At 45.8% G+C, this 27,807-nt stretch overlaps 1 protein-coding gene across 3 annotated transcripts; it reads right to left on the reverse strand.

Annotated features, from left to right (window-relative positions):
* Window positions 1-1,621: 1,621 nt before the first annotated feature.
* ZBTB2 (zinc finger and BTB domain containing 2) lies at window positions 1,622-25,718 on the reverse strand. 3 transcript variants are annotated; one of them, XM_045500028.1, is made up of 3 exons: window positions 25,570-25,718; window positions 9,874-10,058; window positions 1,622-4,416 (listed from the first exon to the last, which is right to left on the reverse strand). In XM_045500028.1, exons 2-3 carry the CDS (start codon window positions 10,044-10,046, stop codon window positions 3,045-3,047), a joined length of 1,545 nt encoding a protein of 514 aa, XP_045355984.1. In that variant the 5' UTR covers window positions 10,047-10,058; window positions 25,570-25,718; the 3' UTR covers window positions 1,622-3,044. The 3 variants fall into 3 exon arrangements, with proteins under 3 accessions (XP_045355984.1, XP_045355985.1, XP_045355987.1); XM_045500029.1 differs by lacking the exon at window positions 25,570-25,718 and adding an exon at window positions 25,037-25,157; XM_045500031.1 differs by lacking the exon at window positions 25,570-25,718 and adding an exon at window positions 13,300-13,316.
* Between the last annotated feature and the right edge of the window lie 2,089 nt (window positions 25,719-27,807).

Consider the following 27,807-nt stretch of genomic DNA (forward strand, 5'->3'; position numbering starts at 1 on the left):
GAACAAACTGAGGGTTGATGGGGGGGGGGGTAGGGGGAGGGGAAAATGGGTGATGGGCATTGAGGAGGGCACTTGGGATGAGCACTGGGTGTTGCATGTAAGTGATGAATCATGGGAATCTACTCCCGAAGCCAAGAGCACACTGTATATACTGTATGTTAGCTAACTTGACATTATAAAAAAATTTAAAAAGTCATATGCTCTACTGACTGAGCCAGCCAGGTGTCCCCCTATGACTTTAAAAAGAAGGTTTGGAGTCCACTCCACTCTCCATTCTTAGGTCATTATCCAAAGTCGCTTTAAATATGTATGTATATATTTCCAGTTTTATTGGAGAATATATATTTTTTTTTGAGAGAGAGAGCACACGTGCGCAGGGAAGGGGCAGAGGGAGAGGGCGAGAGGCAATCTTAAGCAGCCTTCACACCCAGCGTGGAACTCCATGTGGGACTCCATCTCATGACCTCAAGATCATGACCTGAGCCAAAATCAAAAGTCGCTTAACCAACTGAGGCACCCAGGTGCCCCAACAAATACCTTTGAATGGCAACGTTTTCTTCCCATTACAGCCGTATTTCTCATGGTAAAGTGAAATCCTACAATAATTTACAAATTTATTATTTAGCTCAATTTGTTGAATGAGTTTTTGTTTGAATGAATTTGAATGAATTTGTTTTCCCCATGAAAAGAAAAGTAATAGAACCAGGAGTGTTAATAGGGGCTAGAACGTGGAGAGTGACAGCTCAAGTTACTTCTGAAGCTTAAGGGGCTCAGACTGATTACATCATCGACTGAAATTTGCAAAGCTTGTTTAAATTAGTACCATCAAAAATTAAGAATAAATTGTTAAATTTATAACCTCTTGGGATTCAACAGCCATGGAACATTCTAGGGTATGGAGGGAACTGACAGGTCTGTCCCAGGGGAGGTGGCCACAGACTAACGCTTAAGAGCCCTGCACCCCACCCATAATGAATAGCTGAACACAGGTCCTGCCCTTCCCCCCTCCACCAACTTGCGGGAAGTGAGCTGGGCTGGCTGGCGCCTTACCCTCTCTCATCACCCACCAGATCCCTCGTGATTCCCATGACTTTCTGCTGTTTAAGAGCCTCCGGCCACATCCCATGTCTCTTTGAGGCTGCCTGGAGTGCTGTGGAGGCGAGGCATGCCTCGATTTCCCCTTCCACAGAATTTCAGAGAAGTTAACTTGGCTCAAGACTTTCATTTAAATTGGGAGATGTGAATATAGTTTCAACAGAGGAAATCAGTGGAAACCTCTCAATATTTAAGAACCGAGGTTTACACAGCATGAACGTGTGTCACTTTTAGGTAAACACCTCTTGGTGTCTCTTTCTTCCTTGGTAAAGTTGGACTTTCAGATCCATTCCTGGCCAAGGTTGGACTGTCCATAGCATTTTCGGATACAGTTGACTTATTTGATTCCCACAATATGACGATCCACAACTGCCACTGTCTTCATTTTACAGATGTCGAAAATGCTGCTCGTTAGGGGACCCGCCCACGGTTCTGCAGATGGACAGAGAGAGGCAGCAAAGGGAGGCCTTGGTCTCTACTTCTCCTGTTTTTTGGGCAGACGAACTGATACACAGATAAAATAAAATACTCACTTAATTAAATGTTTATTCCATGAAAGTATGTATAAAAACTTACAAATCTGCGAACTCAACTATACATGAAACAGGATGACGGGATATTCAGTTTTTAACATATACGTACAGCACAGCTATGAACTGTTTTTCCCTTTCCCCTTCGGTCCTTATTTCTGGCTCCTGTTTAGTTCTGTGAGACCATTCTGTCATTGGCGTAAGGAAAGATTCGTGGACACAGTTTACTGCTTTCAGGCCAATGGAGGAAATTTCAGGTGTTTAAAAAAAAAAAAAAAGTGGAGACTAACATCAAAATCAAGTTGTTGTTTTTTTTTTGTTTTTTTTGTTTTTTCCAATCAGCAATTAGGCGTTTTTGTCCTGATTTTTCTTTGCCATTTTTGATGCTTCAACAAATGTTGCCAGTAAACTATTAGCATTAACTTTTAAAGTCATTAAAGTCACCACATGCTTTGCTCACAACTTCCCCTCTAGGATTCACGTTCCTACGTGCACACACTGATTTGAAGCAGCTGGTTGGTGCTAAAACAGATTTAACACTGGCAACTGCTGGAATAGCGTGTCATTTTCTATTCTGAAAGACAATCTACTGCACAGGACTTTCAAATCTGATTTTTAAAACAACCGACAGATTTGTCAGAAACTGAAACAGAGAGTTTTGATACTGTTCAACTTTGAAAGAAGCCAGCAATTAGCTAAGGCATGTGCATTAATTCACCTGTTTATAGCGAATACCCACACATTTTCTCTTACAAACACACACAACTCACAGCTTTGTCATGTTCTATCCAAAAATTAAGATTGCCATCACATTATTACTTTTTCTCTCTTGTGTTCTGTTCAAGTAGATTTCTTAACTAATGATTTTTCTCGACTGGACATAATCTCAAAGGATGCATTCTGAAATAAGACACCTGGAGAATAAATACTGAGAGTGTTTTCTTGGGTTAAAAGTTTCCCCCACACCTAGATTTTGCATAGTACACAGCCCAGCTGTATCTCTAAGAAGCATGCTGTATTTTCCAACACTTTCTGAGAAGGAAGACTTCTTACCCAGGGAGAGTCATAATTCTAGCTTACCAAATTGCATTCTAGTTGTTGTGTTTTGTTAACAGACCCTTCATTAGTTCCAAGTTTGCTTTTAAATCATCTAAAACGTCTCAAAATCTATTTGAGTTTATAAGTACTACTGACCATTATCTTTCCAATATCCCCTGAATTAAAGTAAACATGTTCCAGGTTTATAATGCACAAAGCCTTTACGGAGGAAGGGCTGGGGTTGGGGAGGAGGGGGTGAGGTGGACAAAGGGACCAGGGACCTGTTTGTATCATGCCATGGAGAACTACAGTTCTGAATTGGGGCAAGGGAAAGGAGACAGTCTCTGTAAAAACGACAGTTTTTAAAAAGATAGGTAACATTCAGTCTAACAACACTGTTTCCTGTTCCTTTTTGATGGAAGCTAACACTGGGTGGTCAGGTTCCGTTACTTCTGCGTCCCCACTGCCCAGCAGAATGGACCGCCCCTCGTCCAGGGCGAAGACGTCCGAGTTCTGGTTTTGGCACGAATGTTTAACAACCTCATTGGGAGTGGAGAACGTTTTGTCACACAAGTTGCATTTGTAGGGTTTGTTGGTCTGTACCAACATGTTGTCCATCTGACTCCCTTCCTCAAACGTGCAGAGTTCCAGAGTCTGTTTGTCCACCATGGTGTACGTGTCGATGCTCTGATTGAGGCATACGTGCCGGGCGGCCTGGTTGGCCCTGCAAAAACTCTTGTCACAAGTGCTGCATTTGAAAGGCTTCCCGGTGTGTATGTACATGTGCTCCCTCCAGTGGCTCTTCTGGATAAACTTTCGGCCGCATATCGTGCACTCATACTTGCGTCTCTTTACCTCCCTCTCTTGGTCCGCCTGCTCCAAGTTGTCAATGTCCGCGATGTCCGAGGGCGGGGGCGTCTCCGAGTGCTGCTGCCCGTCGATGATGGGAGAGTCGGAGATGTGCTGCAGCTCACTGTCACTTATCATCCCAGCCTCAGGCACTTCCATGGTGTCTTTGCCCAGGTCGGCTGTGTTGCTACAAAGAGACAGGGGCACGCGGCTTTCTCCCGGCTGGCTGGACGTGAAAGGTACGCCGGTGTGAATCTGGAGGTGTTCCCGCAAACTGCTGCGGAGGGTGAAGCGCCGGCCGCACAGGTGGCAGGCGTAGTACTTGGGAAAGCTTCCGTTCCTCTTCATGATGCTCGGCTTGACGTGGGCTATGGTGAGGGATGCGGGCTGTTCGTCGGACGAAGAGGCTTCCAGATTGGTCTCCTCCCCAGGGGGAGGGGGGGGCACGGGAGTGGAAACGAGTTCTGGAGACAGCGAGGTCTGCAGGGGGTCCGAGGGAGTCAGATGTGTCCGATTCACCTGGGCCAGATTGGACGTCAGCTGAGACAGCGGTGGGGCCTCGGGCACCTGCTCCTGGCTCATCCTGGAGGTCTGCGGCCGTGGGTCTCGCCCGAGTTTCTCGGGTGCCGAAGCGATCTTGGTGGCTTGTCTCAGCTGATGGTCTGCAATCTGAATGCCGTACAGGGAAGAGGCCAGCGGGAAAACTTGGTCGGGATGAGAAAAGGCTCCTTGGCTGGCCAGGCTAGCTTCTTGGATCAGTGGGTAAGCGTGCAGAAACTTGATCCCCTGTTCTAACCGAACGGGATCAATCAGCTGAGGCGCCATCTTTCCTGTGTACATCAGATGTAAGAGATAGCTGAAAATATCTGGCTGTATGTCAGTTGGTTTCAAACGGACACACTCACTGAAAGAAACAAGTGAACAATTTGTAAGGAAATGTCAACTCGTGTCTCCAATGATAACATGAACTCTGGAGAAAAAAAAAAAGGCAAATGAAACGAGAACATTCCCCATTTCTTACTGTTAGTGTTTCGTGAAATGGAATACTCAAGGGAGATAACTGGCACCTATGTAATTTAATTATATTAAGAACAGAGAGAAATACAATAAATAGATTTTTGAGGACTGGGAACCAAAAAGTTCACGTTCAAGAAATATGACATCTTAGCTCCTAGACTCTTGAAGTTTTTCTCCTCATAATCTATGTACATTTCTATCATATCACACTATATTTTTATGTAGGACTCTAGGAGATCTTTGGCTAAAAGTCTGGGCATCTTCTATTGACCCAGTGCCATCCAGAGCTCAGCAGGTGATCTTTCAAAGTAAATCAAGCAATCTACCCGATAAGAAAGTTTCTTCATTTGTAAAATGACATGGGGGATGGGGGGGTGTGCGGACCTGGGCTAGAATGAACCAGTGCGTGAGAGCAACGCAACAAAAGTGAAAGAAAAAGAAAACCTGACTCTGTGCTCTGCAGCTCCCTGATCTCCCTCCAGCATGGAGGAGGAAGCACCGTTAAGAGATGGAGGTACATTCTAGCTCTACTGGGGCCGGATCACCTTCCCAGTATTGCTAGATTGCATCACAAAACAGTTCCGGGACAACTTACCAAAACATCACCATCACCATCACCAGAATTACAACTGGGCTTCACAGGCATTATCTCATTAAGTTGCCATTAATTCTCATTTTACAGATGAGGAATTGAGGCTCAAAGAGATCCCTACTTTGCTCAAAACCACAGAGTTAGTAAGAGGGTCTAACTAAATCTTGGTCTAATTCCAAACCCGTGACACCAAAATTGTTTAGAGCATGAAAACAATCCTATGTGGCATTTAAGGCAGATCTGATTATTCCCATTTGACAGATCTGGAACCTGAGATCACCAAAAGTTAGGTGATTTATCTGAGACACCTAAAGCAGATGGTGGCATTGCTGATTTTCTAACTTTTAGACGTTCGTGTTTGCCTCATTCCAGAAACATCATTCTGGTCAAGCAGCTATACTCAAGTCCCAAAGAACTCTTCCTAAACCATCAGTAATGACAGAAATTCGAATGCATCATTAGAAAGCAATGATATCTATCTATACATTATGAGGTATGTGGTATCATCCACTCAGTGAATTATATTCTACAGACAATATAGACAATGCATTTTCAACTTCAAAGGCAGCTTCCCTGAATGCCTTTAGAATTTATAATCTGTTTTTTTTTTTTTTTTTTTAAGTAACCTTCAAGTCCAGCACACAGCCCATCACGGGGCTTGAACTCATGACCCTGAGCTCAAGACCTGAGTGAGGTCAAGAGTCAGACGCTTAACCAACTAAGCCACCTGGGCACCCCTAATCATTTTTTTTTTTATTATTATACCACTTACTATTATAACTTTTTGTCTCCTTTAGCTGTTTATCTTAATAATAAATATTTTCCAACATGCTAAAATAGTAACAGTATACCTTGCTCTTCCAAATTTAACATTTTATTCTATTTTTTTTAAAGGTGACTGTAATAGCAATTTATGACACAACAGATTTGAATAATTGCTGTTTTGCTATCAACGTGTGTATATTTCAAGATGAATGCATACGATAGTCATGTGAAAAACCTCTGACTACAAAGTATGAAAAGTCAAAGAATAAAAAGTGGCAGCACTTTAGCAGCAGAAAGAACAGAGCTTATGTGATTCTATTTTTTAAAAAGACACACAGATCACTCTCATCTTCCTTTGGAGTCTTTTATAGTGCTTTATTTATCTTCCTGTAAATAGGAATGCAAACACAGGCGGTCTTCCCTTTAAGCACAGGGCGACTGCCAACAATACTGGGTGTATACTGGGATGCCTTTAGGTGCTCTAGGGAAGTTCAATATTCAAAACAAAGCTTCAGGGATCATGTGTGGGGAATACTTCAGTCATGCAAACAATCCCCTCCGAATTCGAGAACGGGGAAACCATAGGCCTTTAGAGTACAAAGTACTCCCAGGAGACTATAGGGCACCCTTGTTCTGCCAGGATGGAATGTTCCTCCAGGCAGAAGGAAGGGACTCGTGGCTTCCCAAAAAGAAAAGGGAAGGGCAGAAATCCAAACGGGGGCAGCATCTGTGAGCGGGAACTACCAAGCAGGGTCTCTTTCCATCAAAATTTTGTTATAAGTTTTGTCATTTCCCCTCATTTGTTATTGTACAGGTTGTCCTCTGTCTAGTGCCACAAAGGGTGGTGACTCAGCAGAGCTCAGGTTTTAAAGAATTGTGTGCAGTCTCTGAAGGCAAGGAAGAAATGGGGCTGGGAGACCCAGCCAGGTCGGAGGGAGAAGGGCCCCAAAGTGGCCCACTGGGCTGGTGAGGACGCACCAGGGAGAGGGAGGCGGGGAATCTCTGGGAGTTCATGCGGCGCCCAGGGAGGTTCCCAGAAACCAGCTCTCTTCATTTCTTGACTTTTTTTTCTTGAAGCAAAAGTACACATGCACACATATACACATGGAGACCCTTAAAAAAAGTTATTTAAAAAGGCTCCTTAGGTCACACTGCAGCCATCTCTCTGACTGCTTTCCCTTCCAGGCAGCTAGACCTCTCAGCTTGCTATGGGCCAGACTTCAGTCATTTCCAAGTCCTTCTGGAAGGACATAGCTCTCCACAAGATAATTACACCTATGTGGTTTGATTTGCAGATGTCTGCTTGAGACAACACTTTTATGGGAAAAACACAGTTTTAGCACAGCTATGAGCCCTTCATGCAAACTTTCACCGTAATTCAGTTTTAATTTTTCCTTTACTAGAATATCAAAGTAAAAGATGGGCTTAATGAACTTTGGAAATAAGGAATTTTAAATAATGTCCGACCTCATCAGGAGGTTGTGCTTAGCAAAACTTGCCCCTCTGCGGTTTTACTTTTGGGAGCTCTATGTTTGTAGTTCTACAAGATTTAAAATTTCCCAGAGTGCTGCACACGAGACAGAGATATAGCTGGTGGTTCTGCAGGCATTAAAACACGCTTAAACCAAGTGTGCAAAAAACTGTATTCTCAGTCCACCTTTTGGGTAGTCAGGTGGCTGTTCAGAGCAACCTTGCAAAAAATGCCTTGGTTTAAAAGCGTGCCTCTGGCCTTCGACCAGGATTTGCTTGGTGTCCATGAGAAATGTCGCGTGCCTCCTCCAACAACAACACTTGATTGCTTACATTTGGGACTCCTATCCACACAGATCCCACATTTCCTTGTTACAAAGGCATTTAATTGCCCTACATTTAAGTTTCTTGCATCTATTTAAAACTCATTATATTGTATTCTTTTACTACCCCAAATGAAAATCTTCCTCCTTTCAAGACAGTTTCATTCATTGTGTGGAGACTTCTAAGTACCCATTAGTTATGAAGTCTCCATGTCCTTAAAAGGGAACATCCTTAGTGCCTGAGATAAAGCAACCTCTGCTTGCCATTATTCCTATTGTTTCCCCATTCTGCTCCCCCAGACATTTAACAAGTGGCTATTATGTACAAATACTGGACCTATACACTGGGGCTTTCAAAAAGATTTGTAAAACCCAGTCTCTGCCCTCAAGAAACTTACAAAAGAGGAGGGGAGAGAAATACACAAAGAACAACACAGGGAAAATGCGTGGATCTTGTAAGGGGCAAAACTATAGTGCTAGGAGATGTGGGAGAGGAAAGAAGTGGCTTTTGATCACTTTGGAGGGGGGGGGGGCCTGGGCTGATGGAGTGGAGTGGCCTGGTGGGAGGGGCAGTCCCAAGGGGGGCTTGGAGGTCAGGCTGCCAGCCTGAGGGGCCTTGAGAGAGAACAAGGAATGTGTGTGCTGTTTTGATGTGTGGAGGCGATCCTGCAGGTTTGTGATCAAAGGAGTAACACCGCGGAGGGGATTTCTGATCCAAGGCGTCCTACAGTCAAAGCACTGTTCAGAAATATTAATCTCACAGTCGTGGAAAATGATTAGGAAATGGAAGGAAGTGAGAAGGGGAAGGAAAGGACTAATGCAAAAGGGGTGTGAGGGAAACTGGCTCAGGGGACCAGAGGATAGGGTTTTAGAGCGATTTGAAGAACAGGTCACCTGGAGATCAACAGGGAGGTCAGGGAACGACCCAGAAAAGGCCTAACTCCGCCTCAGACCGGCACATAACTCCATTCAAGCCCACGAGCGGCCAGCCTCACGGCCTTGAGAAGCAGAGTTCTGGAGGACACAGAGAAAGGTCAAGGCCAGAGCTGTAAACTGGTGGTTTCCAGCAGAGGCAAAATCCAGGAGCACTAGCAGCTCCCCTTGGGGTAGAGTGCATATGGAAAGAAGCATGGAGGGCCCGAGACCAAAACTCAGCACAGCTCCCAGAGGGCAGGAGAACGGGACATTCTGCATTGTCAAAGCGCAGAGAACAACCCTGAGAGAGGAAGAAAACAGTACGCAGCAAATGCTGCCTAGGACTGAGGCTGAGATGCCAGAGGCTGAGAGAAGAGCCGTGGTTTTGATCAAGAGGTGACGTCTGAGAAATGATTTCGGTAGAGATGGGGCAGACACGGCGGTGGCAGCGGGGACGAGGGGCGGGGGGCGCACAAGCTAGGCTGCGGTTCGCCCTCTGAACACTTCCACAGTGAATTAAAGGAGAAACTGCCCTGTAAGTCAAGTAGACGGCACCACTGGGTGTCGGGGGCGTGGATCCTTCGGGGACTCGAACGTGGGGAGAGAGCGCGCGGTGAAAAGTACAGAACAAAAAAGTAAGAGGCGGGATCTGGCAGCACGACGCTTGGAGGAAGATCCCTTTTCCTTGGACATCCAGGGTCCTCTTCTCCGAGGCAGGAGAGATGGGAAGGAAAAACCAAGCAGAGATACGGAGGGAGATTGAGATGTTTTAAGAAAAAAAAGAAGGAAGCTGGGGAATTCATGCCCTCAAGCTTCCCATTAGACTGGCAGACCAGGATAAAGATTGGGAAAGGCATGGGGTAGGGGGGTACTCAGGGGTGTGTGGGGGGAGACTCGGGGGTGGGGGTGGGGGGCCAGAGGAGTGGGAGAAAGGGATCCAGGAGGCCGCTGTCGATCCTGCTGTGCAGGGGACACCCAGCCAGGGTCCGGGGAGCGGGGGTGGGGGTGGGGGTGGGGTGGGGTGGCAGGGGTGGGGGGCGCGCTGCTGAGGGCTTGCCGGTCAGGGATTCTCAATGGCTACTGAAAGCATGAGTAACCAAGATGAGCAAGGTTGGCAAGTGAGGTCACGAGGGAAAACTGGGAGCCTGGGAGCCTAGGATTCCAGGGAGAGGAGGTGAGACCCATGGTCTGGATGGGCAAAGAGCAGGTTCAGAGGGAAAGAGGGCCATGGAAGTTCAGCGTCTACAGTCATTAGATTATTATCAACCACGTTAGTTACCTGGTCTGATGGACAAACAACATCTTAAAGTAATTGGAGAATGAAGCAAGAACTGATTTGTGTGCCTTGAAGTACACATCGCCGATGGCAACCGTGCAGTCACACAGGAAACCAAACTCTCGCTGAGCGTTTAACTGTTGCAGGAGAATAAGTCCATGGTTGGCCAAATCCATTTTTTTAAAAATCTGCAAAGCAAACAATTTTTTTTTTAAGAAAGGTGATTCACAAGTAAGTATGTGTCCTTTTTTACAGTCACCGACAGTAACGATCACAGCTAACGTGTCATGCTAACAATGTTACGTAAACTCACTCAGTCTTCGCAGCAGCCCACTTAAGTAACTCTGTCTTCACTTCCATTTTACAGATGATGACACTGACTGTGAATCGGGGGATTACGTGATCTGCCCAAGAAATGGACTCAGTTGTCTGCTCTTGGGACAGCCAACACCCCCAGATCCGCTAGTCTTATAGTTTAAGATTCCAAATGCAAATTTTAACGACCTATCAGAAACTGTCAAAACTTCCACAGAGACCAATTAAGGTGCTGGGGTGGGGCCACAGCAGGGTACAGTGAAGATCTCACTAAACTGGGGCAGTTTTCCAGCTCCTACAGTGTGGGCAGGGCCGCCCCTGGCAGTGATACAATTACTCCCCTGGATGCCTGCACTCCCGGAGGCAGGACGGAGGAGGGTGCTCTTCTCCCTTTTTTGTGGAGGAGGAATTGGGCTTTGAGAGGTGTAAATAATTTGCCCAGGCCATCTAGCTCCAACGCAGGGGAGCCAAAATTTAAATCTGTGTGTTCTGAGTCCGGATTCTAAGGTCTTCATTCCTTACACTTTACCGTAGCAAACCACTTGGCCTGAATCTATCTCCAGCAGGGGAAGTGCCTCTAAAGGGGACGGTTCATCAAATCAGGAGACTGCTCCTTTCCCGCAAAGAGTATTTATAACAGCTCACTACACACAGATCAGCTTTATACCTAACAGTAGACTCAATGTTATAAGCAGCGAATGCTTTCTCTCTAAGACTGTGAATGAGCAAAGTTGCCCACTCTCAGTACTGAACATAGTACTGGAAGTTCTAGCCACTGCAATAAAGGAAGAACGGAAATAAAAGACACACACACACACACACACACACACATACACAAGAACTAAAACTGTCCTTATTTCCAGATGACGTTGTTATGCAGAAAAAAATCCCACGGAATCTACAAAAAAACGCCTGGAACTAATAAATGAGTTTGGCAACACCACGGACAGGCCATAAGATTAACATGAAAAAGTCAATTGTAATTCTATACACTAACTTTGAACTTGTGGCCACTGAAATTAGAAATATAATACCATTTACAATCACTCAAAAACTGAAATACATATGTGTCAATCTAACAAAACGTGTATGGGACTAACAAAACATGTATGTTGAAAACTGTAACACTGAAGGGAAAAAAAAATCAAAGAATATCTAACAAAATGGAAAGATGTACCGTATTTACAGTTAGGAAGGCTCAGTAAGAACATAAATTTTTCTCAAGTCTGTACATAGGTTTGACACAATTCTTATTAAAATTCTAGCAAGATTTTTTTGTTGCTATAGATAGGGATATTGTAAAATGTATAATGTTAAGCCAAAGAAACCAGAAGAGCTAAAATAATTTTTTAAAAAGAATAGCGAATTGGGATGAGTCAGCCAGACTTCAGGATGCATCAGATAGCTAGTGTCCAAGACTGTGTAGTATTGTCGAAGGGACAAACATGCAGACCAGTGAGACAGAATGAACACCCAGTGCTGATGAGCATCCACATGAATACACGCAACTGATTGTTGACAAACTCACAAAAGCAACTCAGTGCAGGAACAATCTTTTTGACAAATGGCGTAGATAAACTGGACATAGACCAAAAAAAAAAAAAGAGCCCTGACCTAAGTTTCATACCTTCTATAAAAATTAACTCGAAATGAATTACAGACTCCAAGGTAAAACACCCAACTATAACTTTCGGGGGAAAAAATGGGAGAAAAATCTTAGGGATCTAGCATTAGATACAGAGTTTTTATACCTAACATCAAAAGTATAATCCATAAAACGAGAAAATGGTAAGTCGGATCTCATTAAAATTAAAAATTTTTGTTCTGTGAAAGGTCCTGTTAAAACAGGCTGAAAAGGCAAGCTAAAGACCAGGAGAAAAATATTTGAAAACCTTTGCAAACCTTTTGACCAAGGACAGGTATATAGAGAATATGCAAAGAATTCTCAAAACCCAACAGGAAAAAAAAAATCTATTCAGAAAATAGGCAGTAGGCTTGAAGAGACATTTCACCAAAGAGGATATGCAAATGGTCCATAAACACATGAAAAGATTGCCAACATCATTAGCGATTAAGGAAAAGCAAACGAAAACCACGATGAGATTTCATTATACACCTATCACAATGGCCAAAATAAAGTAATGGCAACACCAAATGCGACAAGGATGTCAAGGAAGCAGACTCTTCAAACACTGCTGGGGAGAAGGTAAAATGGTGTAGCCACTCCGGAAAAGAGCAGTTTCTTAGAAAAACTCAATATGCAACTACCGTCCTACCCAACAATTATGCTCACGGACATCTATCCCAGAGAATGAAAACTTATGTTCACACCAAAACCTACCCGTGGATATCCACAACAGCTTTATTCCTCATAGTCAAAAACTAGCAACAACCCAGGTGTCCCCCAGCGGATGAACAGTTAAGCAGTGTGGTATGCCCACACCACAGGAAACAACACAGCCAGCAAGGAGAAATGAACTACTGATACGTACATATAGCAAGGTGGGTGAATTATGCAGAGGGAAAAGAGCCAATCCCCAAAGGTCACATACTGCATGATTCTATGTATTTAACATTCTTCAAGATCATAGGAACAGAGAACAGATTAGTAACAGAGGGTGAGGGGAGCAGGAGGGAAAATGCGTTTGGCTTCAGAAGGGCGACATGAAGGATCCTTGTGATAGGAATGTTCTGCAGCTCAACTGTGTCAACGTCAGCACCCTGGCCAGGATGTGGGAGCACAGTTTAGCAAGTAGGAAACTCAGTTTACCGAGTTTCCACTAGGGGAAACTCAGTAAAGGGCTTGTGGGATCTCTATTATTTGTTGCAACTGCACGTGTATTTATAGTTGTCTAAAAATAAAAAGTAAAAAAAAAGAAAAACCCACCACACATCAATTAATTAGCCAGATTAATAAAAAAAAAAAAAAAAAAAGGATAACTATGATATTTAACTACAGAATTGGGAAAGCTAGTTTGGAGAATACATGATCATGATCAATAAGCTTTTAAAAAAAACAGACCATGGCAATTCTTACTAAGCTGGTACTGATCTCCCCACTCTCCTTCCTGTTCTAGGGATGATCTGGCAGATTCAGAAATTAATAAGTGTTACCTGAAAGGAACGCACGAGACGGATTAATACCGTAAGAGACCGATCAGGTCACAAAGCAAGACTGGAGGATGTCAAGTCTCGTGTTTTCTTTTTTCTTTTTTTTTTTTTTCAACGTTTATTTATTTTTGGGACAGAGAGAGACAGAGCATGAACGGGGGAGGGGCAGAGAGAGAGGGAGACACAGAATCGGAAACAGGCTCCAGGCTCTGAGCCATCAGCCCAGAGCCTGATGCGGGGCTCGAACTCACGGACCGCGAGATCGTGACCTGGCTGAAGTCGGACGCTTAAGCGACTGCGCCACCCAGGCGCCCCCAAGTCTCGTGTTTTCTACCCAGAGTTACATCCAAACATGAAAGGCAGGAGGGTCACTTAAGGCTGCAGCAATTTGGGTACCCAGACCTACACCGTAGGCTCAGTTATACGTTCAAATCTGTGGAAAGCATCAGGACCTTCGTCCCCCAATATTTCCTGTGCAGGGGAAAGCGCTAAGATTAGGAAGGGGACACAGAAAACGAGGCCTGGGGTTCAGGATGGAAACAAGAGATGGTGCCAGGTTGCAGGGTGGCAGGGACTACAAAGAAACATCACTCGAACCTGACCTCCACCGGGATATAACTTTTAGAAGCTCACCTTCAAGGCTGTTCTCTGAAAAGTGCCAGACGACTTCCTTTTCCATCCTACTAACCTGCCTTTCTCTACAAGAAAGTATAATACGCCTCGAAGAGCAACCTGCGAACACTATTTCACGTGTTCTGTCTCTGATCATGGTTCCCTACATGTTTAGGTGGTTTCAGGTGTCATTCACGGACAGACAGCAGCTTCAAGTGCGAGAACATATTACTATTTATTTCTTGATGATGATGACAAGAGTGGCTGTTATTTACGGGGTGTTTCCTTGACCATTCATTTCCATATGCTCTTCGTTTAATTTCATGCTAAGGTATTTGAGGTATTACTGCTATTCGTATTCTATATATGAGGAAACAGGCTGAGAGGTTAGCTGACTTGCCCTTGATTATAGAATCAGAAAGCACAAGAAGTGAGATTTCAACAGGGTCACTTGATTTGCTGGGACGTGCTATGTGCAAGTATGTTTACAATTAATCGGAAATATTCTTATATTCTCTTATAACATGATTAAACAACATTTTTAAAAAATGTTTATTTATTTTTTGAGTGAGAGAGCAGGCCGGGAAGGGGCAGAGAGAGAGGCAGACAGAGAGAATCCCACGCAGGCTCTGTGATTTCAGCGCAGAGCCCGACATGGGGCTCGAACTGCGAACCGCGAGATCGTGACCTGAGCTAAAATCAAGAGTCGGACGCTTAACCGACCGAACCACCCAGGCTCCCCTCGAAAATATTGTTTTTATCGCTGCTTTTAAGTATATGTACTTGTTACGAGAAATTCAAAGATCACGGACACACAATAGTGAGTTGTCCATCCACCGACCCCCTCCGCCACTTTCTCCACACTCTGGCCACACTGGGTATTATGGCCACATCTTCGAGAATCTTTGCCAAATCCACGCTCGTTTTCCTACCTTCTATGGATTTAATGATGAGAGGAAGTATATTTTTGTGTTTATTGATCATTTACATTTCCTCCTGCATTCCCCTCATGAGCTCTGCCTGGTTTTCAATCATGTTGTTTGTCTTTTTGTTGATCTGTAAAAACCCTTTGTAACGTAATGAAAACGAGCCCTTTACCACATGCCGCTAATATTTTTCTCACTTTCTTTTAATTTTGTTTTACAGAGATTTCTGACATATAATTTTATGTTTTAATGTCATCAAACTGATCAGTGTTTGACAGGACTTTGAAGTTTTTGTTCTTACATTAATGGATATACAGCCTCTCCTTCCATAGAGCAAAAGGTAGGGCTTCTCATTCCACAAACAAACGTATGTTTTTTTTCTTTAAGACCATAAGAATGAAGCTATGAGAAAACTATGAGATGTTTCTTTTTTTAAGGGAGTCTACCAGTTATTTTAGGATCTCAATTTAGAGATCTCCTATTCAATCTAGAATAGGAAACAAACTGAACATGTCTTTTACAGATAGAGGGAAGAACACATGTACAGGGGTCTCAGGGATGGGGAAAAAAACAAACAAGAGGAGGGAAAATGGAAAGAATGTTCCAAATTCACATAGGAAACACAAAACCGTGTACATTTTTAAAAATCGTACTTCAGGGGCGCCTGGGTGGCGCAGTCGGTTAAGCGTCCGACTTCAGCCAGGTCACGATCTCGCGGTCCGTGAGTTCGAGCCCCGCGTCAGGCTCTGGGCTGATGGCTCAGAGCCTGGAGCCTGTTTCCGATTCTGTGTCTCCCTCTCTCTCTGCCCCTCCCCCGTTCATGCTCTGTCTCTCTCTCTGTCCCAAAAATAAATAAACGTTAAAAAAAAAAAGTTTTTAAAAAAAAAATCGTACTTCAGAGACCAAAGAAACCTTTCTCAGGGAGAAAAATAAGACTCCGCCCTAGAGTCTCACACACGTGAATGAGTCCGACAAGACAGAGTGGGGGGGGGGTCCCCAAGCCTGGGGGCATCTCAGGCAGTGCCCCCCAGCCAACAGCACTGCCTTCTGAAGTCTTCTTTCCTCCTCAAGGCCCCTTCAGAGCCATTTCCGTGCAGCCTATGCTGCACTGGCTGAGATGGCAGATCTTTTATGTGGGGGGGGGGGGGGTTCTGGTGGAGGTCACCCCCCCTTTGTGGAAATGGATGTCTGCTCTTCCCTTCCCACCAACTGCTGACCAGCAGCATCACTCCTGTGCCCCCACCCCCCACCATTCCCCACGCTGAAATGGCTCAGCAAGGTCACAGAGGACCTCTGCTCCCCAGCCCCACAGAGTATGCTTACTCCGACCTCTCTGCGGCATTTAATACTCTTCCTCCTGCTCCATAAATACTGTCTTGGGCTCTGAGGCCACTGTGCTTTGGTTTTCTATCACCTCTGCCTGTTCTATTTTCATCGCCACCAAGGATTCCTCTTTTGCTGATGCCCCTCTGCCTTTTGTCCACAGCCTGCTTCTCATTCCGTGGACTCCCTGTGGGGATCCAATCCACTTCTGCTGGGCCATACCGCAGCACCCCCTCAATTCAGGATAGGCAAGACAACTCAAGTCCCCTTTCCCCTCACCCCCCTCTCCCCCCAAAGACAACAAAAGCCATGGACACAAACCTGCTCCTTCTGTATCCCTAGCTTAGTGCACGGCACAGCCATCCACTCTTTGACCAAGGCAGGGATCTCCACTCCACTTAGGGCCTCACTTCCCTCACTCCTCAGTCAGTCACCCGGGGCTCACCGACTTCAACTCCTTACCCCCACCACCTTAGCTCTGCCTCCCTACTCATCTCTTCATTTCTAGCTCTTGCCCTTGAATCCATCCACAGGGAAGAGCCAGGATGATCTTTCCAAAGGTCAAATCTGATGTTACTAACCAGCTTAAAATCCTTCTGCGATTCCCTACTGCCTTTAGGATGAAACCCAAATTCTTCAGCACCGCCTACCCGGCCCTGCATGACCCAACCCCTGCTTAACTCTGCACAACATACTCTCGTGCTGATCCAAACTAATGGTTTCCAGACTTTACGATTTCACAGACCTACTAAAAACCAATCAACCAACCTCAAAACTAGGGGTCCAACAGTATCAGTCCCTCTTTATTCTGCAAGAAAAGTCATAAAATATTCACATACCCTGTAGGATGGGGGACTTCTAAATATAAATGGGTAGAAAAGACATAAGGTCAGAATATTTTTCTGAAGGAAGGGTTGTTGGCACTATATTCATTAGAGGGAATAAATTTTCTCATGCACAAAAAATTACTACATGAAATTTTATGGCATTAAATTGTGCCTGGTTCTTTTCTTGATGTAAGATCATCTACTTGATGATCTTTATGAAGTGATCAAGTATCCAGCTTGTTCGGAAATTCAAGCATCACCAAAAGCCCAGTTTCATCTGAATATGTTAATGATCATGGAGACAAAGTGATGTTATTTCGCTCACTTCGGAAACGCTGGATGAAATGAGATAAAGCTGAAGAGGGGCATTTTTCTTTACAACCAGAAGGTCCAGAAGCCCAGACCAATCTTGGGCTCCCAGCAGTTTGCAACACTCCCTGCTCAGAGGCCTCGCTCTCAAAGCTGAGTTCAGCCCCTGATTTTATTCCCACTGTCGGGAAAGGAGGCCCGTTTGAAGGGGGCCTTAGAACCTCTGTGCCAGACCTTCGAATGTGCCACCTCCAGAGGGACTCACCACTTACCGCCCCTCAGCCCCAGCCCTATTTGTCCTCTGCAGAATTTCCGGGTCCTTAAGATCAGGAAGCTCTCCTTCCCTCTGGAGCACCTGTGAACATGCCAGTCTACTTATGTCTGCCTGGTGCTTCCAGAAAGCCAGCATGGAGTCCTATTTATCATTTATTACTTTATTCCAAGTACCTAGAATATTGTCTGATGTTTAAAAAAACTATATGTTTGTTAATAACTATATTTTCAGAGAGAAGAATGTTGAGTGCCAGACATGGCTTGGCCTCTGTCTAGCTGGGTGCTGTGCGGGAAGTTAAATTTCTGATGATCCTATACTAACCTAAAAAGTCACATCAATGGAAAGGGAGCTATATTTTAGCAAAAGTTTTTGATTTTTTTTTTTTTTTAAGTAGGCTTCACACCCAGCATGGAAGCCAACGTGAGTCTAGAACTCATGACTCTTGAGATCAAGACCTGAACCGACATCAAAAATCCAATGCCTAACTAAGTTACCCAGATGCCCCAAGTTTTTTATTTTTAAAGTTTATTTATTTATTTTGAGAGAGAAAGAGAGAGAATGAGAGCATGCACGCACGAGAAGGGGAGGGTCAGACAGGGAGACAGAGAATCCCAAGCAGCCTCCTCCCTGCCAGTGTCAGCACAGAGCCCAGCGTGGGGCTCGATCCCACAAACCATGAGATCATGACCTGAGCTGAAACCAAGAGTCAGGTGCTCAACAGAATGAGCCACCCAGGCCCCCCAACCAAGTCTTTTATTTGTAAATGTCACTTCATCCTTCTTCATGAACTTCAGAACTTCAATTAAGTTCTGAATAGTGCTTTATACTTTACAGTATACTCTTTACACTCCTCATTTAATCCTCAACAATACCATGGTATATCATTTCCTCGCTATTCAGTATTAATTATAATATTAATAACCACAGCACTAATTATTAATGACCACTTATTATGTACCAAGGACCAATTACCCTCTCTCCAGAAAGAATCTACCAGAGTTAGAAAAGTTAAGTAACCTGCCCACGTGTAGGCCAGCTCCTAAGACGCAGATCTGGGAAGTCGTCATGCTTTTGGTGAAAGCCTTCTGAGGTGCCAGGCACAGTGGATGCAAGGGTATGCAGAATACAGACAGAGTTCAAGGGAGAGAATCAAACAAGTACACAAACGTACAATGTGAAGAAAAATGTAAGGCACTGGGGTCCAATTGGCGGGTTGGAGGTCAGGGAAGTCTTCTGTGAGGAGACCTTGGTTAAGCAGATATTTGAAGAAGAGTTAACCGGGCAAGGATGGAGTATTCTGGGCAGAGGTCAGCATCTGCAAAGGCCCCAGGATACGTGGGAGCAAGATGCAACTGGGGAACTGAACGAAGGTCCGTGTGGCTGAAGGGCAAAGAGCCAGAAAGGAATAGGCTAGGTGAAGTTGGAGACTCAGGTCTTCTTAAAGATTTCGGTTCCTATCTTTTTTTTTTTTTTTTTTTGAACGTTTTATTTATTTTTGAGACAGAGAGAGACAGAGCATGAACGGGGGAGGGGCAGAGAGAGAGGGAGACACAGAATCAGAAACAGGCTCCAGGCTCTGAGCCATCAGCCCAGAGCCCGACGCGGGGCTCGAACTCACGGACCGCAAGATCGTGACCTGAGCCGAAGTCAGACGTTTAACCGACTGAGCCACCCAGGCGCCCCTCGGTTCCTATCTTAAGAGCAACAGGGAGGCACCAGAGGGGATTTTGCAGCGGAAGTGACAGGATGGCCACACTGCGGGCGGGAGTGGTGAAGAGCCAGGTGAGGGGAGACCTTCCCATGGTCTAGAAGAGACAAGACAGACTGGGTGGTGGCCGTCAGGATGGGGTGAGAGGGACAGGATTTGAAACGTAGTTAGAAGATAAAAACTCAACGGAATCGGTTGGTGAGTTAGAGGGAGGAGGGTGGGGGAAATTGAGGTGTCCAAGATCACTCCTAGATTTCTCGCTCGTGTGACTGGAGAGATCGTGGGGATTCCCACCAGGAGAGGGAAGACAGGCAAAAAGGCAGCTTTATGGGGAAGATCGCGAGGGTTATGTTCAGATGTGCTGGGACCAAGATACTTTTGAGATGACCAAGGAGAGGCGTGAAGTATACTTTGGTTATATGGGTCTGGAGCTCTGCTGTGATTTATGTCTTGAGAGTCTTTGGAGAAGCCGGGTGTATCTGACTCCAAAAGTCACAACATTAAATTACTACATGATAGTTCAGAGAGGTTATAACGGCAAACAGAAGTCATCTGAGCCCTGGTCTTCCGGGTGTAAATTTCACACGTTTTCCTCTGTACGACTTGGCTCCACAGATCTGTCACTAATTAATCCTAGTCACCCAGGGCAGACATGAAATCTGACATGAAACTGAAGACCTATATAAAGCCCTCAACCAATTAACACTACAAATGGAACTTAAAAAAAAAAAAAAATCATTTGTCTTTCTTAAATCAGAATAGTGAGCAGAAAGGCACTGAACAAAAGTGGAGACGGAGAGGGGAGACCATTCTTAAAAGTGGGTTTTCGTAGAATGCCTTCTTTATGCATGTACACGTGTACAAAGTTTTCTTTTCCTTAAGCAAACTCAGAGGGTGTAAGACACATGTGGAAATAAGTAAAAAACACTTTCCAGAGCTAAGTATAAATGACCGTTTATATTATTTAATGCCTCACCACTGTTTCCCACACTGATAATGCGACACTCCCTAGATGTGGAAGTTTTCAGCTTCCAGCACACGGCAAAGGTGGAGCTGATCCTTACGGAAGTCACTCATCGTTTGGAGGTGCGGCTGAATGGGACAAATACCATCACATTATGTTTGACAACCCAAGTTCCTCCGACGTTTTCAGTATAAGGAGAGAAGACCAAAACAGCGCTTGGGAACTGATGACTCACTTTTTGAGGATAATAGCTCTCCTAAGATACTAAACACCACTTAGACTACCCATTTCAAGGGCACTAAAAGGGTCCTCTCAAGTCCTTAATTTTATTTAAGTGAAGCATAAATGAATACTGTAATGCACAGGACACATCAGTAACAGAAAAAGCACTACCCACAAGTAAGATTGATTCTTTCAAGTAGTTCAGACCACTTACCATGATGAAAAAACTGCTTTTTCAATTAGTATTATTAATAATTAATATTTAGGGCCTATAAAGTAAACCTGAATGGGACTAGTCATTTGAATTTTAATGTTTTTAAATTGTATCTCAAAGCTAGGAAATGTGTCTTAATTAGTTGTGGTGACAGGTTGATGTATTTTTCTTAACATTTCTTTAGTCAAGCTTCCTTGACGGTAAGTAGAAAAAGGTGGGACATAAACTAATCAATGGCTCTTATTTTGAATTTGAAAAACATTGAATTTGTAAGAGTTTGCCTTTTCAATTACGTGTTGCTGACGTTACCATTGGAATTAGTTTTTAACTTCTAAGTGAAGGTCAGAAGGAGGTACTTCCGGGATAGGCTGTGTCAAGGAGCCACAAATCAGAGGTTTATGGCTAATAAAGACTTGATATTAAAGTGATAATTCTAAAGGCATTATGCTATAATCAACTTTAAGGAAACCTACATATGATCACACGGAATTGAAAACTTAATTTGCTGTTTTTACAAATCTCTGTAATAGAAGACAACCGGATTCTGCATTTACTCTGCCGCTCCACTTACTTTGTTGTGATATCTCTTTTGGCTGAATATCAAAGAAAACCCAACCTCACCCACATATGCAGTTGGAAAAAGAAATATTCTAATAGCTTTTCTAGGTGATTGTGGACATTTTTCTTTGATACTACACCAAAACTTGGTAAGTTGCAGTTTCTTACAGTTTAGCTGTGCGATCTAAAAATACATAATGAATGAAAATTTCCTACTCTAATGGGAGGAAAGTTCATTGCTCTATCTTGCTCTTTTAACAGATCTTTTACCTATGCACAGTTTTTAACATCACCCATCGGTCACTGGAAAATGTCAGCTCATCGAGTTATGCAGATCTTTCCAACGTTGACCCATTTTGTCAACAGCTAAAAAGGCTAATCACATCTTATTATTAAACAAGTTGTTTTGACCTCATGGAACCCTGAGGGGGTCCTGGAGATTCACAACGGACTGTAGAACACACTTAGACAACCCCTTTCAGAAATTACTCTGGGGCTCAGAGAATCTAAGCATCTAGGTAGGCATGGTGTAGAACACAAATATACTTTGAAACTATTCTCAGATGATTCTCATAGTTCATCCTTGCTTGGTGCAGAGCTTAGGCGTGTACAAAATTTAATTGAACTATACCTCTTGTAAAGTAAAACCTCTTACAAAGTAAAAAGAACCATTTTGTGAGTAGTCAGATACATAAAAATGCTTTATAAGTTCCTGTCTTTGCACACTGGGCTTTCTTGAAGTCAGAAAGTTATATGATGTGTACCTCATCCACACGAACTGGGAATTATGTGCTTGAGTGTAAATACTAGCCCCTAACTTGGCCTTCATAACAGAAAAAAAAAGTCCTAAAATATCCTGGACTGCCAACTCCTGGTTCTGCGGCTACTGGCTCCATCTCTCAATGGCATATTGGCATTGTAAACACTAGCTCTTATTTGCTATTGATTCAAAGTAATATTTCAATTATTTAAGTTTCATTTGCTAATAAAAATATAACTTCACTTGAGCATAAAAAAGGCTTAGAAAATGTTCTCGAGCTAATGCTTACAATGTTTATAATTTTTTTTCTTCGGGAAAATAAAAACTCTCAATTCCCTTTTAGGTTTTCAGAGTCATACTTAGCGACCATAAGGAATTAGGAAAAGGGATAAATTCCCTTTCCTGCCGTGTGCACTTTGAAATTTATGGTAAAGTCTCCAGCAGACCAGCAGTCCAGCAGTCCTTCCTTTACAGTGACAGGCTGGAACCACACTACTTCCTCAATGTTCCAAGCTGACTTCAGGGAAAGGCCAGCGGGCCTCGGGATGCAGCACCGAGACAGGTAAGAGATGGCAGGTCTCCAACTGCAAAGCTGATCCCCAGCCAATGCCACATACCTGCCTTAGAGGCCTCCTTCACTTTCTACCTCCAGGTCTGGAATTCTCAAGCTGGGGAAAGCACATCGCCCTATTCCGGGACATGTAGCGTTTACAAGGCACATCTTAAAAGGTCAAGGTGGATAAAACTTTATATTTTACATAATTTTTACATTAAAAAGGTATAGATCTTTGAGGACAGTGCAAAGTTCATATTAACCTTTAAAAACTTGAGAGAGGGAGACAATCTGAAGGAGACTCCAGGCTCTGAGCTGTCAGCACAGAGCCTGACCCTGGGCTCACACTCACCAACAGTGAGATCATGACCTGAGCCGAAATCAGACGCTCAACCAGACGCTCAACCGACTGAGCCACCCAGGCGCCCCCATATTAATCTTTAAGATAAAAAAGAAATTGTCATCGTGGACCTAAAACATGCACAGTGTTTACTCTGCTGCTGGAGTATTTCAGCAGAAGTTTGCAGAGCACCATTTACACCCTCTTTGAGAGAAGCTTTAAAACTGGCAAGTGGTTGGACTATACAGTACAGCAAAGTTTTAGGGGCGGTTTATCTGTCCCCCTTTCATGGTCTTCTCCACTACTATTTGTGGCACTTAATACCACCGGTATAAAGTTGTGCTTTGAGATCCTACCATGGTGTCAATAAACAGGTCAATTCTTTGGCTAGAAAATAACCTAGAAACCACAAGTTTATTGAGAAATGCCCAGTTTGAAGGAATGCAGTATTAGAATTTTTTTCTCAAAAATTACCTTTTAACAGTTTGAAAACACCCTGCATGTACATCCTATTATTTAATAACGGCCTGTTATTTAAAATGCAAAATAATATCTATTTGAACAATGAATGTTGCTTTGTAATAAATCGGAGGACTTAAAATGTCTTAATTCTGATTTCCTATTGAAGCTTCAGGCCTCTCAAACTCAAATGCTAGTGATATGTACATCCTGCTCCCGTGCTCTGTCAGGGTCGACATAGATGATCTGTCCTAAAAAGGATAGTGCAGCCCATTTAGGGAAACCCAGAGCACCCCGGAGCTCCGTGTGAGTCCGTGCACTCGTAATTCTGACCTTTTTTATGCTTTACTGCAACAAAAACTTATAAAAATGAATAGAATGGAAACACACACTAAGTGGGACCATTGTATTTGATAAAGAGCAAATGAACACTGCAGCGGTGGGGCGGGGGTGGGGGGTATTTCCCTAAGGCATAATTAGGAGTTCAGCAGTTCCAAGTTCTCGCAGTCAATTGGCCTAGCAAAAACTGTCTGCATTTTCATCCAGCCCAATCACTTTCTTGCCTGCCCTGCTACCCTTGCTTCCCTATTGCCTCTTTTCACTACCAGCTAAACGCGACAAAAACCTTGCTTCCTAAGCACCGATGCTTTATCAGTTCTCTTTTTAGCCTGTTTAAAAAATCAATGGTTTGGGGGTTCCGCTACACAGGAAAAACGCCTCGGGCCGGGGAAGCAGCCTCCGCGCCCCCAAGCTCCCCTTCTCAGAGCCCTGGGGCGGAGGAGTGGGGGAGTGGGGGAGTGGGAGACGAGGGCCGCGCTGGCCGGGAGCGCGGCTCGGACGCCGGTCCCACACCCCAAGGCAAAGCTGCCAGAAACCACAGCGCAGCTCCGGGCTAACCTCGGCCTCAGCGGAGGCGCAGATTGCCCGTGGAGCGGAAGCCCGAGCCTGCCGGCCTAACGCGCCCACACCCGCAGCCCGGGCCGCAGCAGTCCACCCAGGCGGCGCCCAGGGAGGCCTTCACCTACCCCGCCCGCAGGGGAGCGGCCCAACGGCCGCGGCGTCCTGCCTCGCCCCGCCCCGTCCCGGGGGGGGCGGGGGCCCGGCCGGGGGCGGGGCCGGCTAGACCGGCAGGGGCCTGACGGGCCCGGGCGCCGCGCACCCCGGCCCCGCCCCCATACCCGAGGGGCTGAGGGAAGGGGAGGGGAGGGGCGACGCACTCCGGCCACGCCGCACGCTCTCCGCTTCCCTCGGTCCCGCGTGCGCGCGCGCGCTCTCCCCAAGTCCCGCGGAGTTTAACACAATGCCGACGCCTACGCCGTGCGCAACGCCCCGGCTGGCGCAACAGCTCCGGCGCCGGGGGCGGGGGGTGGTCAGACAGGGCCAGGGGAAGAGCGCGCGCGAGAGCCGAAGACAGCGCGAGACCCGAGGAGGCCGGAAGCGCGCGTGCGCGCCCCCGCCCGCGAGCGGGGAGGCGGAGCCGCAGCAGTAGCGGCAGCAGCTGTAGGAGCCGCTGCAGCTGGGAGAAGCGCCAGAGAGGCCGGGCCTGCTCCGGTCGGACCGGATCCCTCCCCTCCCCCTCCGTCTTCGCTCCCCTCCCCCAAACCCACTTCCGCAGCTCGCGGCCTTGCCGCCGAAGAAGCCGCGGCGGCAGCAGCAGGAGGCGGCGGCGAGGCGTCGGAAGGATTACGCACCTGACGGGCCCGCCTCTCAGGGCTCCAGCGCGGGACGCTCACCGGCCGCCGCCGCTCGGGACGCACTTCGCGGTGGCGGCGAGAAGGGAGGGACCGGCAACGGGGAACGGAACGCGAATCGCCCCCCTCCCCTTCCTCCCTCCCTCCCTCCGATCCGCCGCCCGCCCTCTCGGCTTCCGTCCCCTCCCCCTCCCGCAAAGCCCCGGATGGAGCCGCCGCCGACTCGCCGCCGCCTGGCTCCGGGGGATGGTTTTGTCAGGCGGCCAGAGCCCCGGCGCCAGGCGCAGCCGCCCCCGCCCCCGCGGGGCGCCCCTGCCCTCGCTTCCCAGAACTGGGTCCCCGTGTGGTCCGGGCCCTCCGCCTGCCTTCACCCGGAGCCCCGGGACGGGGGTCATTCTTCTTTGTTGCCACCGTTGGTGCCGGAACCGTTTGCGAGCTCCGGTGGCCCCCGCCCCCCCTCCGCCTTCCCGGAGCCCGGGCCGGGGGCGGCACGTGGGCACCGGCCCCGGGAGGTGGAGGCGTTGCGTGCTTACCTGTCGCCGGTGCTGCTGCGGCGGGGGGTGTGGAGGAGACACCGCTGGGCAGCCTTGGCCGTGCTCTCCCCGCCGCCGCCGCCTCTGCCTCTCGCTGCTGCTGCTGCTGCTGCTGCCGCCGCGGTCGGTGTCTCCGGCGCGGCGGCGGCGGCGGCGGCGGGGCTTTTCCTGTCCGGTTACGTTAAGGTCACATGACCGAGAGAGCGGAGCGACTAGTGCAAAGAGGCTGAGAGCGGCTCCCGCCGGGGGGGAGAGGCGGCGAGAGAGCAGTGGCGGCAAGAGCCCCCTCCGCCCCCCCCCCCAGCCGCCTCCCCTCCCCCCGCCCGCCTCCGCCTCCTGCTGCTCTGCCGCCGCCGCCGCCGCCGCCTGCAGCACTAACTACACTGCCGCTCCCACCCAGGCTCCGCTCTGCTCCAGCCAAACTTCTGCAAACCATGTGCAGCCGAGGCGAGGAAACTTCTCTCCACCTATTGGGGCTGGAGGCTTGAGTCACTAGCCCCGTGTTTACATAAAGTGTTTAGGTAGGATAATCCTGGAGATGCTCTGGGAAGGGATGCAGAACTGCTCCGGATCCTTCTTGCAGGCTTCTGCTTGACATCTCTCGGCCAATACTTTTGTCCCTTTATTTCCCGTGTAGCATAAGTTTTAAGACTTGAAAAGGAGTGGACTTGAGAACCAGGGAGAAACTTGTAAATCACTAATAGCTGTTTTTCACTAGTGGAATTAAAAAGTCATACCAAAGTAGATCTGTTTGTGGTGTGTTATAGAGAAGTATAAGTGCTTCCTTAAACAGACTAGTTGTGTGTAATGTCAGACGTTTCTGTTAGGATGAATTTGATGCTTATTTCAGTAATTGTGTTTTTTGAAGCGTTGGTCCAAAATCAGTTTGCAAAGCACTTTTGTTACTTGAGAACGGTTTACTTTCTTAAGTTTTGATCTCTCGGGTACTGTTAGATTGGATTTAGAGTTAGCCATTCTGTTAATTTGGAGGTCCTGAAACAGGTAACGTGGCAGGCAGGGGACTTAGATTCTCTGGTGGTCATTTTTAACATTTTAAGGTTTGTTTTTGTTGCCATTTTGTTAGAATTATATTTATATCTTTGGAAGTACCGTTTAATTTCTTGAGGACTGGATTTAGTGATTTCTGTATTTTACATATCTAGGCTTTTGAAGACTTAAGAATATGGCTTGATTATTAAGGAACTGAAGGCAGCAGTTTCCAGGACAATCTTTGGTTTTAAGGCATGCAATTTGGTTATAAGCTCCTTAATTTGATGTTGAACCCGTTTTGGTTTACAGAGCCAGCCTTAGCACATTGCCCTGGCACATAGTTTCCAAAATATTTAAGGCAAGCTTAATACCTTAAGACAGTTAACATACAGAAGTGTCCCTCACCCCCCCTAAAAATCTGAGTTTGATTTAGTAATCCAGTTATACCCAGAGCTACTGATGACTAATTTCTTCTTTGAAGACAAAATAAGCAGCTGTGTAACTTTAGTGGTCCAAAAGTGAATAATAGATTTCATACATACCTGCCTTGAACTTTCTTGTTCTTTGATCAGCTAGATAAATGACTTGAGTGGTTAAATGTCTGCCTGCAAAACCAAATTCTGACCCTGATATAAGGATTTCTAGTGCACTAACACATCAAAGTTGGCCTTCAGATTGGCACGCCAGATTCCTTGGATTGGCTGTGCAGTGGAGATTTGTTTCATCTTATTGAGAAACTAAAGTGGTTCTGATTGGTAGACAGAGTTAGAAGTCTTTCGGTTCTTAATTCTTTTAGACCTTGACTGAACTTCCAAGTTTATGGTCTGATGGAATACTTACAGTGGAGAGTGAACTGACTTAAGGGAAACTAAAGGAAAAAGTGGGCTAAACTGATGGCTGAAGTTTTAGATTAGTTTTAACCATTGTGTCTAGAGTAATTGGCCTTGAGTCTCAAAGTAATCGTTTATTCTTAAGACCAGTGAATAGTTTCCCAGTACTGTACTCTTATATAGTTGTATGGAAATGAACCAGGGTTATTCCTGAAACTCTGGGTCTCATTCCTAGAGAAAGTGCTGTCAAGAACATCCTAGTTTTCTCTTCAAGAGCTGCTGTTCTGGATTTTAGAACAGGGCTGATTGGCTGCTGGTTCTCTCAAGGCATAGGCATGTTACTTGAATTTTGCCAACTTAGTTTGATTTTTAGTCACCAGCATAAAGTAATAGTGTTATAAGGAAAGCTGTGCAAATT

The sequence above is a fragment of the Leopardus geoffroyi genome, chromosome B2 (genome assembly GCF_018350155.1).
Source record: "Leopardus geoffroyi isolate Oge1 chromosome B2, O.geoffroyi_Oge1_pat1.0, whole genome shotgun sequence".
Lineage (NCBI taxonomy): Eukaryota > Metazoa > Chordata > Mammalia > Carnivora > Felidae > Leopardus > Leopardus geoffroyi.

Bases quoted from the DNA above. Each gene is read 5' to 3' on its own strand.
- ZBTB2 (XM_045500028.1), bottom strand. From the start codon at position 10,046: ATGGATTTGGCCAACCATGGACTTATTCTCCTGCAACAGTTAAACGCT. The intron at 4,417-9,873 runs GTAACTAACGTG...TGTTTCTTTCAG, and splicing joins TTGTTTGTCCATCAGACCAG to TGAGTGTGTCCGTTTGAAAC.